General features: G+C 42.4%; 1 protein-coding gene across 1 annotated transcript in view; it reads right to left on the bottom strand.

Annotated features, from left to right (window-relative positions):
- Positions 1–10836, bottom strand: part of Cfap53 (cilia and flagella associated protein 53) — a 68376-nt gene that overhangs the window by 25812 nt on the left and 31728 nt on the right. The window contains exon 7 of the mRNA XM_021150573.1: positions 6732–6834. Within this exon, the coding sequence (XP_021006232.1) occupies positions 6732–6834 (103 nt within the window). The remainder of the gene's footprint in view (positions 1–6731; positions 6835–10836) is intronic.

Below are 10836 nucleotides of genomic sequence, written 5' to 3'. Positions count from 1 at the left end.
TCTTCTTCTTCTTCTTCTTCTTCTTCTTCTTCCTCTTCCTCCTCCTCCTTCCTCCTCCTTCTTCTTCCTCCTCTTCCTCCTTCTTCCTTCCTCCTCCTCTTTTCTCCCCTCCTCCTCCTTCTTCTTCCTCCTCCTCCTTCTTCTTCCTCCTTCTTCCTCCTCCTCCTCCTTCTTCTTCCTTCCTCCTCCTCCTCTTCCTCTTTTCCTCCTCCTCCTCTTCCTCTTCTCCTCCTCCTCTTCCTCCTCTCTCTCCTCCTCCTCCTCTCCCTCCTCCTCCTTCCTCTTCTTCCTCTTCTTCTTCCTCCTCCTCTTCTTCTTTCCATGTATGACTAATTAACAAACCACAATCAACAGCAACCAACCTACAACTACAACCCTCATTTCCTCTCTAGGAACTAGCATCTATCTACCCTTTGAAAAGTCCCCAGAATTCTAAATGTCAAACAACCATGGAAACTATCTGCAGCTGGCAAAATCATGACCCTGCTAGACCTTGAGGCAAATCATAGTCAGCTGCTGTGGACAATCTGAAGCAGCCCCATATACCACACCTAGTATTAAAATGAAAACATATTCTTATAATATTACTGTGGTTTTTAAAGAAACCAAAATTTCAAAATTGTCACTACAGACTTGCCCTTTATTGATATCTTAACCTCATGTCAGGATCCCTAATGAAGGACTTGAGGGGTTGCTGGATCTCCTTGTCCCTTTTCCCAATGTGGCCACATTTAATAAACCTCTTTTGTATTCTTGCTCTTAACTATTAATTGGCTTCTTAAATTGGCTTATAGAGCTTAAGTGGCCAAATCTAGGTTGTTGGGGCAAAGGTTGTGACCCCATATCTGGTAAAAATCAGGCAGGATGTGAGGTGGCTGGGTGGAAGGCAGCACCAGCTCTGCAAGCAGGAGAACTTGAGTTCAGTTCTCCAGAAACCACCAGAAAGTTGTGCATGGTCACACATGCCTGTAGTCAGTTTGTTCAAAACAGCTAGCTTCTGACTCAGTGAGAAACTCTGCCTTACGGCAATAAAGTAGAAAGAGATAGAGAAAGGACAAACTCTATTCTCACATCTGTTACAGGATAATTGATCCCACCATGAACCCCGAGATTGTGTTATTTACTGAAAACAACAACCTGTTTCTAGTTGTGGTGTGGCTCAGCCCTTAGCACATACCTTAAATCCCTCTGGCTGAATACAGACATGCTCTTAACTATACACCTTTAATCCAAAACATTGAAGGTAAAGTTAGTTTGTAGAAGGAAGCACTCTTGTTTGAAAATGAAATCTAATTGAGTGGCAGACAATGTGATGAATCAGAGAAAGATTTGACAGAATAGGATATGCTCAACTCTCATGAGGAGAGAGAGCAAAAGGAAGGTACTTAAAAGAGAGCAGTCCAGTGAGAGAGGAGGACGTACTTTTACAGAGAGAGTTTCACAGAGACAGGTTGAAAAGAGCACAAGCTAGACACAGATGAAGACAGAATGTCTCAGAGAATGAGAAAGAGCCAGAAGATTAGAACATATTGTCTGAGCTAGTTTAAGGCCAAGCAAAGCAATTCAGCGATAAACTGACAGGAGCTAGATTAAATCAATCAGCTTGGAGAGCAGTTTGAACCAGAACATCCGAGTTAAACCAACCAACAGAGTTCAGAACAAGAAAGGGTGAATATATTCAGCAGTAAATTTCAGGAATTGAAAATATTCTATTCCTAGATTACAGTATATGGAGGCTAGAAGCTTCTAGCACTAAGCTTAGTTTATCAGACAGAGACAAGAAGCCTTGAAGATGAGAGTTACTTCAGAAGAATAAAAGTTAATATTTATAGACCTCTGCATACATGAGTACTGTCACATGAGCACACACACATGCTCACATGCCTGTGCAGTACACACACACACACACACACACACACACACACATACACACACACACACATTACTTGAAGCTCATCAGCCATCTACCTGGTGTGTGTAAACAAGAGAATGTCTCAAACAAGATTAAAAGGCAGATTTGACCTCCACCTTGTTGGGAGCTATTAAGACAACACTATTGTCCTGATCTCTGAATTGGGCCTCTCCCCCTGAGAAGAAAAGGGGGTCAAAAGCAGGCCACCAGCACACCGTTCCGAGAACAACCACAGAACGTTCCAGCCCTAAGTCATCGCAGATGTCCTGACCACACCCTGATACCACCAAGTTCCTGCTTCCCGTGTAACTGCCTAAAGAAAATTTTCCACTGCCCCATCCCTCCTGCTGAGAAGTACTTCCCCTTTTGCTTGTGCAATTCTACTGCCCCACCCTTCCTGCTAAAAGGCACTTCCCCTTTTGCTTGTGCATTTAAACCTTGGGCCTAGCTAATACATTGGAACCTTGATGTTACTCAGAATGTTTCCGTGTCGTTCTTTACACAAAGTTCTCATCTCTCCCGACCCCCGAATTTGGTTCTTAGGAGAAGGTCCCCTCGAGACCCTCGAATAACTGGACCTGCTGGATGGGTCACCACCTATACTTAATGGCGTGTGCACACCCCACTTGAACATGAGCACACATGCACATCACATATGAACATAAAGGTTACAAATTTTGAATTTTACCAGATATTATGATACACATCTATATTGCTAGTACTTGGAAGTCAGAGGCAGGAGAATCCCTAAAGGTTTGAGGTTAGTCTGTCTATGTTGAAACTCCAGATTATCCAGGACAATATAGCAAAACTGTCTCAAAATTAAAAAAAAAAAAAGAAAGGAAACAAGAGAAAAACACCAAACAAACAAAAACCATGAACTTGCCAGGTGTGGTGGTACACACTATAATCCCAATACTCATAAGGCTAAGGCAGAACCATGAGTTAGAGATCAGCTTGGGCTACATGTTAAGTTTGAGGCCAGCCTGGGCCATAGAAACATTTGTCTCAAATTAAAATGAAAACACACAAAAGCTTTTTAGATAATGCTTAAGAGACCTTCTGGGATGAAAAGCAAGGTACCTTTACTTAACTTTTCTATTAGTGACAAGCAGTTAAAGGTGTGTAATATATGCATTACATATTACATACATGTAATATATATAAATACACACATACATATAATATATGTAAAATATACACAAATACATATGTGTAAAATACATATGTAAATATATGATAAGTAAATATATAACGTGTAAATATATTGCATATATGTAATATATATACACATACATTACATATATGTAATGTGTGTAAAATATGTATTTCTGTATGGTGGGCTATATTTCTATGGGTAATGTCATAATTTAATTGAACTGATGGATAGTCATAAGTGGCAGTTGAAATAGCTACCAACTTTTATAAGAAAGAGTTGTTTAGATCTCCTTCTGTGGGAGATTCTGTGTTCTAAGACTATCTTTTAAGACAGGCCATAATCCTACCTCCCATTTCCATTCTAAAATGCCTTTCAGCCTTGAGAGCCACCGATATTCTAACCAGAGGTAGAGCTTCAGTCTCCATCACTGTGAATCTGCACAAGTCCTATGCATGTCAGTGTGGCCCATGGAATGTAGCAAGGGTGGTCCTCTGCTGATCCTATACTTAGCTGGGGCCTACCAATTTCTGTTTCTTAGAATAACTTGCTATGAGAGTGTTCTCTCTCAGAATAAGTTACCCAACTATCTGTACTCCAAGCCTCAAGCCAGGGAGGTGCTCTGGCTGCTAACACAGGTGAGACCCCACACCACAGTGAGACGCACTGCCAGTGACATGAGTAGGTATCTTTAGTGTCTACCCAGCTAAGCCTCCAGGTGGACTCAGCCTCAGTTCATATCTGACTTCAAGCGTGTGAGCTATGCTAAGCAAGGACCACTGAGTCAAGCCTTGCCAACTCGCAGAGTAAGTTGTTTTAAACCACGGATTTTGAATGTTTCCAGGTAGTGATAGGGATCTACGGGGCTTCTAGTTGACAGTCTTTTCTCATCTTCCAGTTGAGTGTACACTAGGTGGGAAGAGGTGGTACTCATGAAGACTCTTACAAATCTCCAGCAATAAGTTTTTCAAAGTGGGGAGGAGGTGTTCTCAAGCTGGCTTAGCAGGTACAAGAGCAGGTGAAGGAGCTTGCCACCTAACCTGACGACTTCAGTTTGTCACCTAGGACCCATAAATAGAGTAGAAGGTGAAAACTGACTTCAACAGTTTGTCCTCTGATTTCCCGTGCATGCCATGACAAACTCACACATATACACACATGAGTTGTGCGTGTGCATGTGCGTGTGTGTTGACAACTTGTAGGAGTCTTCTGAGGATCAAACACAGGTCATCAGACTTAGTGACAAGCCTCTTCAGACAGTAAGTAATCAGAGAAGGCCAACAGGGTAGGCTACATACGATTTTTTATCAGACTACCAAAAGGCTAAGATACAAAATCATACTTTTCTAGGGGGAAAAAAAGGATATATTTCTATGCACCAAGTATCATGGAATGAACAGAAAGGCCCCCTCCCCAGGACAGAGAGGATGACTGAATTAGAGGAGGTGGGCCCTCTTCCTCTACTGCACCCAGGAAGGTAGTGAGGAAAGGCTGCAGTATAGCTGCCTGCAGTCCCGAGTTCCACTGAAAGGCGGGCTGGGGCTGAAAGAGACCAGAGAGCGAGAAAAGAACGAATCCAAGACAAACTTTTCTGTTCAAAGCCTATGAAGTTTACTGAGAGTCCCGGCTTATAAAGAGGGTAGGCCCATCCCCTGCCAGCCCATTCTTGGGTCCTGAAGCCAGCCCGTAGGCGATCTATAGGGTGTGTATCCGGAAGTCTCAAGGACCTCTCAGCAGGAAGCAGAGTCTTGGAAAAGAGCAAATAGAGCCATCAAGGTCAGAAGGCTCTACCCTAGGTAATCTCCTTCTTAGTGGCAGCAAGGTCAAAGTCTGGATCAGCCTGCTTCAACGCTGAGGGAAGCTACACTGCAGGAGACATTGGCCTGCTTTTGCACCTGAGCCTGACTGGGTACTCATAAGGAAACACATTGATCCCAGAGGAGATAGTCACAGGACAGTGGTGTTTCTGAAAGCAATAAAACATGCTAGCATTTTAGTCTTGAGGACACGCAGAGCCCTATATGTGTAAGCCATCCCTGCTCATCTAGCTACTAGGCTACTCTGATATCTGCTGGGTGTCTCTGATGTATGCCAGGTGTCTTCCTCAATTACTCTCCATCTGTCCTTGTTATTTATTAAGGCAGGGTCATTTGTTGAACTCAGAACTCACCAATCTGGTGAGTGTAGCTAGCTAGCTGGCCCCAGAGATCATCTATCTTTTGGATCCAAGTGCTGCCAGCTTTTATGTGGGTTCTTATGGTTTGGCCCAGTCCTCAGGCTTCTGCAGCAAGCACCTTATCATCTGCCAACCCACCTCCCCAGCACCCCAGCCTGGTAGTAGACACTTTGAAGTAGAACCTTCTTGGAAGTCCTGTGATCATTGGACCAGGATGGCAATATTGGAACCTCAGCCCCTCCCTCTTCCTGACTCCTGCCTTTCAGTCATTAGGTGATTAGCTATCTGTACTACCTCACTGAAACTCTAAAGCCGTGAGGGAAAAGAACCTCTATAAAAAGAAAGAGGACTTCATGATAGAGGATAAAGTTGTAAGGCGGGATAAGGACAGCCCCTTGCAAACCCTGGCATAACTCCTAAAATGAAGGATACAAGCACTTCTCCTCGTATAGGAAGCACGAAGGACCCTGTGCTCATAAAGTAGTAAAGGAATGTTAAACACACAGGGTTATCCCTTCAAAGGGAGAGATATTTGACCTCGTTTCCGCCCCCCAAAGTGGGAGGAGACACGGTTAATAGCCTCCTGGCCTTTGTGCTATCTGTGTGGCTGAGACTGCTGGATCCTCCCCCAGACCCTAATCATGGGCTTGGTTTTGTTTTTCTTTTTCAGTCAATCTCTAGAACCCATGTTTATGGGATATGTCACATGTGCTTTATGAAGAGTTTCGATGCAGCCATGCCTTAGGCTTTCTTGTGTACATGGTATAGAGCTAAGTAGCACCAGAAAATTTTTCACCAAATTATGCTGTGCTTAAGTGTGCCTAAAATAATCAGAGTCTCAAAATTTGATCCTGCCTTCTTACCTCCCGTGGATCACTGCTCTGTGAGCACAGACCCCCACCCCACCCCTTCCCCCCCACCCCAAATCTTTGGAAGTTCTTTACCTTGGGTATTTGTTACAGTAATAGAAAGTTTACTTAATTTTTAAACATTTTTTTTGCTAAGTCTTTTTTTTAAAGAATCATTTATTTATTTTATATATATGAGTACACTATAGTTATCTTCAGACACACCAGAAGAAGGGATCAGATCCCATTACAGATGGCTGTGAGCCACCATGTAGTGGTTGGGCATTGAACTCAGGACCTCTGGAAGGTCAGCGCTCTTAATGGCCGAGCCATCTCTCTAGCCCCCTACTTAATTTTTTTTTAATTCTTGCAAATCTTATGTTGTTATTTAAGATGCTTATCCAGCTTAAAAACCAATGCGACCATTCAATCCCACAATGACAGTGGAATTTAATTTTACCAATACAGCTTGTTCCTATTTCCATATGAAATCTTATGGTTTGCACTGATGTTCTAGAAGGACCAGCATGACATTGATATAAAATAGCATCAGTAATGTATGGATTAATGGTGCATCGCCCTCTGTTACAGATCCATTTTTCTCCATAAGAAAGGATAATAGAGAGAATGCAATGGTACCTGGCAAAGTCCTTCATGTCTTCCTGGTGAAGCACCTTCAGGCTTTCGCTTATGCGCTGTTCATGCAGAGCAAGTTCTTCTTGTTCTCTGAGTTTTCGCTGCACTAGGAAAGGCAAGAGAAATTACTTGACAGGTGATTTTTCTCTTTCCAAACAAGACTTGTTGCTGATTGATTTCTGGGCGCTAAAGCCACGTTGTCTCTAGAACTGCAGGAGAGGATCTTGGATCAAGAATGGAGAAGTGGAGGCCCAAGCAAGTGGGGCTGGAGGGGGTGCAGCCGGAGGGAGCAGATGTCCTGAGTTCAATTCCCAGCAACCACATGATGATTCACAACCATCTGTACAGATACAGTGTACTCATATACATAAAATAAATAAATCTAGAGGAGGAGGAAGAAGAAGAAGGAGGAGGAGGAGGAGGAGGAGGAAGAGGAGGAGGAGGAGGAGGAGGAGGTGGGACCAGTGAGATGGTTCAGAGAGGCTGCTAGGTCAATCCCTGGCATGGAAACATGGCAGAAGAAGAAAACTGGCTCCAGCAAGTTGTCCTCTGACCTCCACATGTGCCATGGTGCGTATGTGCTAGCATGCCCTCCATCACCAACACTCGACATGCACATGCACGCATACACTCACAGATGAAGAAATAAATAAATATAATGAAATAATTTAAAAAAAAAATAAGGGAAGAGAGAAGTACAAGCCAGGCATATAGCTGTACACCTGTAGTTCCAGGTATTTGGAAAGCTGTCAGAAGAGTATTTGAGCTTAAAAAGCTGGGGCCAGCCTAATTAATATAGTAAGAGCCTATCTCAAAAGGAGGAGGAGGAGGAGGAGGAGGAGGAGGAGGAGGAGGCATTTCTCTCCCGGAAAAGGCTTCTTACACACTGATCCACACAGATTTCTTATTATTATATTCTGAAAATATATGAGTGGCTTTTCATACCAGATTAAAATCTTGTATGAAGATTATATCTTGGCTACACGTGCTCATCAAGGACCAGCAAGATGCTCCCTTCACCCACAATGCCTATGGTCCCTCCCTGGCCTTAGAACCCTGCTCTGACCTACTAGCCACAAGCTAGTGGGAGAAGAAGCACCTAACCTAGCAGAGACTTGATGTGCCAAGGTTGGGGGATACCTGGGGGTGGAGGTGGGGGCTCTACTCTCAGAGGAAAAGGGATGAAAAGAGGGTCTGTGGAAGGGAGGATGGGAGGGGGTAACTGGGAGGTGGACAGCAATCAGGGTGTAAAGTGAAATATATATATATATATATATATATATATATATATATGTCACAACCAACAAGCTAACTCCTAGGACTTGTTGGGAAAATATACTTAATACAAAAAATAAAATAAAATAAAATAAATAAATAAAAAATAGAACACACCACACCCAGGTACCAGTAGCACAGCGATGGTTCCAAAGGAGAACAAATTAGATGAGATAGATGATCTGAGATTCAAAGGAAACATTATAAAACAAGTTCAAAGAGTTCAACTCATTTAAAGAGGACACAAAGACCTAGGTGAACTGAGAGGACAGGAATAAACTGGTTGAAAACTGAGAAAATGAAGACAGCTGACAGACATAAGGAATCCAATTCAGGGTATGAAAATAGAATTCACTGAAGAGAGAAATACTGAAGAAAACTCAGAGAGAAATGAAACCGGGAATGAAGAACTGAGTTTCTGAGAAGCTCTAAGCTCTGCGGTGAACGAGCCTTAGCGACAACGACGACAGAATGAGCTGTGTGTAAAATACGCTATTGGGTTTTGGAGACATCATGCAAGAATGGGAACATGCACTCAGAAAACATGAGACCTAACATATGAACTGGATGCATAGAGTCTCAGGCACCATAGAAACCTATGAACTGTGAGCCCAGACTAAAAAGAAGAATAACAACTCAAGGGCACAGGAATTTTTTTCAATAAAATTATGAAAGGAAAAGTTCCAGCCTTGAGATGCCCTTACAGGTACTACAGAATACCAAACAGATGGGACCAGAAAAGGAACTCCCTGTTACATATTACATCAAAATGATTAAAAGCTCAGAATCAGAAAAGGGTATTGAAAACTTCAAGGGAGAAATGCCAAGTCATGCATAACAGAGAAATGCCAAGGTATGCATAATGGAGAAATGCCAAGTCATACATAACAGAGAATTGCCAAGTCATGCATAATGACAGCCCATTAGAATAGCAGCTAATCACACTATAAAAACTTTTTAAATGCCATTTTAATTAACTAAATAGCTAATTAAATTAATGTCGCGTGTGTATGTGTGTGTGCCTGTGCGCTGACAACCTGCAGGAGTCTGTTCTCTCCTTCTACCAAGTAGGTTCTGAGGTTCAAACACAGACTTGGTTGCAAGCCAGTAAGCCATTCTAGTTGCTCTTGATAGAAACGTTTAAAGCTAGAAAAGCTTGGAAAGAGATACTCAAAGCTCTGGAAAACAACTGCCAGCCCAGATTATTATACCCAACAACACTATCTGTTGTGAGCAAAGGGGAAGGGGAAAACATTCCATAATAAAAACAAACCTTCAGGTGTGGTGGTACACACCTTTAATCCCAGCACTCGGGAGGCAGAGGCAGGCCGATTTCTGAGTTCGAGGCCAGCTTGGTCTACAGAGTGAGTTCCAGGACAGCCAGGGCTATACAGAGAAACCCTGTCTCAAAAAAAACCAAAAGAAAGAAAGAAAGAGAGAGAGAGAGAGATATCAAAGGGATTTATGACCCTTAAGCCAGCTACACAGAGGATACTTGAAGGAATATTTCAGACCAAAAGGAAGGACAGACACACAGAAGAGGCCACATGGAAAAATGTCAGAGCAGTCAATCAAAGCATATCTAAAAAAAAAAAACAAAAAAACAACAAAAAAAACCTCACAAAAAGCATAAAAATAACAGCAATTTAAAACACATTTTTCACTGTTAACTGAGGGCTTAGCTTCCAGATAAAAAGACACAGATGAAGAAACTGGATTAGTAAATAGGATGCAGGGGTTGGAGACATGACGAGGCAGTTAAGAGCACTTGCTGCTTTTCTAGGGGGGCAGAGTTAGGCTCCCAGTACCTGTTTAGTCAGCTCACAACCAACTGTAACTCCAGCTCCAGGGGACCCAATGCCTCTGAAGGCACCCACCCTCACACGCACACATCCACATCCAAACACACAAGCCTACAACATGATTTTTAAATAATATTTTTAATTAAAAAATGAAATTAAAAAATCTGTCTTTTTGTTGCCTCTAAGAAACACACCTTATCCTTAAGGATAAATACTACCTTAGAATGCATAGATAAAGATATTCCAAGCAAATGGGGCTAGGGGAAACAAGGCAACGGGGGAGAGGAAGCTATGCTAATATCTGACAACATAAACTTCAAACCAAAACTGCTCAGAAGAGATAAAGAAGGCCACTTCGTACCCACTAAGGTAACAGTCCTCCAAGAGGATATCCAATATTAAACATGTCCACACCAAGCACAGGTGCACCCAATTGCCTAAAACAAACTCTACAAGATATAAAGTCACAGATTTAATCCAACAGCATAATTGTGGGTAGTTTCAATGCCCCCACACTTGCCAGTAAGATCATTCGTACAAGAATAGTTAAATGACCTCATAAGTCAATACACCTAACAGATATCTACAGAAAATTACACCCAAACATCAAAATATGTACATTTGACTCAGCCACACAGAATAGTCTCCAACATTTTAGGACATGAAGCAAACCTTAACAAACACAGGGGTTAGAGATAATAGTCTGTACTCTGTCTGACTGTCATGGAATAAAGATATCAATAGTAATAAAAACATCACAAAACATGCACGCACATGGATATCCGACAACTTACTAGTGACCAATAATTGGATCACTGAAGAAATCAACAAGGAGATTTAAAGCATTTTAGAAATAAGAGAAAGCAAAACTTCAGTGTTCTAAAGTCCACGGAACACAATGAAGACAGCTCTAAGAGGGAAGTAACTGAAAGACCCCAAAGAGGGGAGACCTTCACTCAAGTCTTGGGATGACGCGAGCCCGCCCCCCCCCCCCCCCACTGTCCTTGCTGTAAACACACAAGGTTTATTGA

Source organism: Mus caroli, chromosome 18 (assembly GCF_900094665.2).
Source record: "Mus caroli chromosome 18, CAROLI_EIJ_v1.1, whole genome shotgun sequence".
NCBI lineage: Eukaryota > Metazoa > Chordata > Mammalia > Rodentia > Muridae > Mus > Mus caroli.
This window is presented reverse-complemented; position numbering and strand designations above follow the sequence as displayed.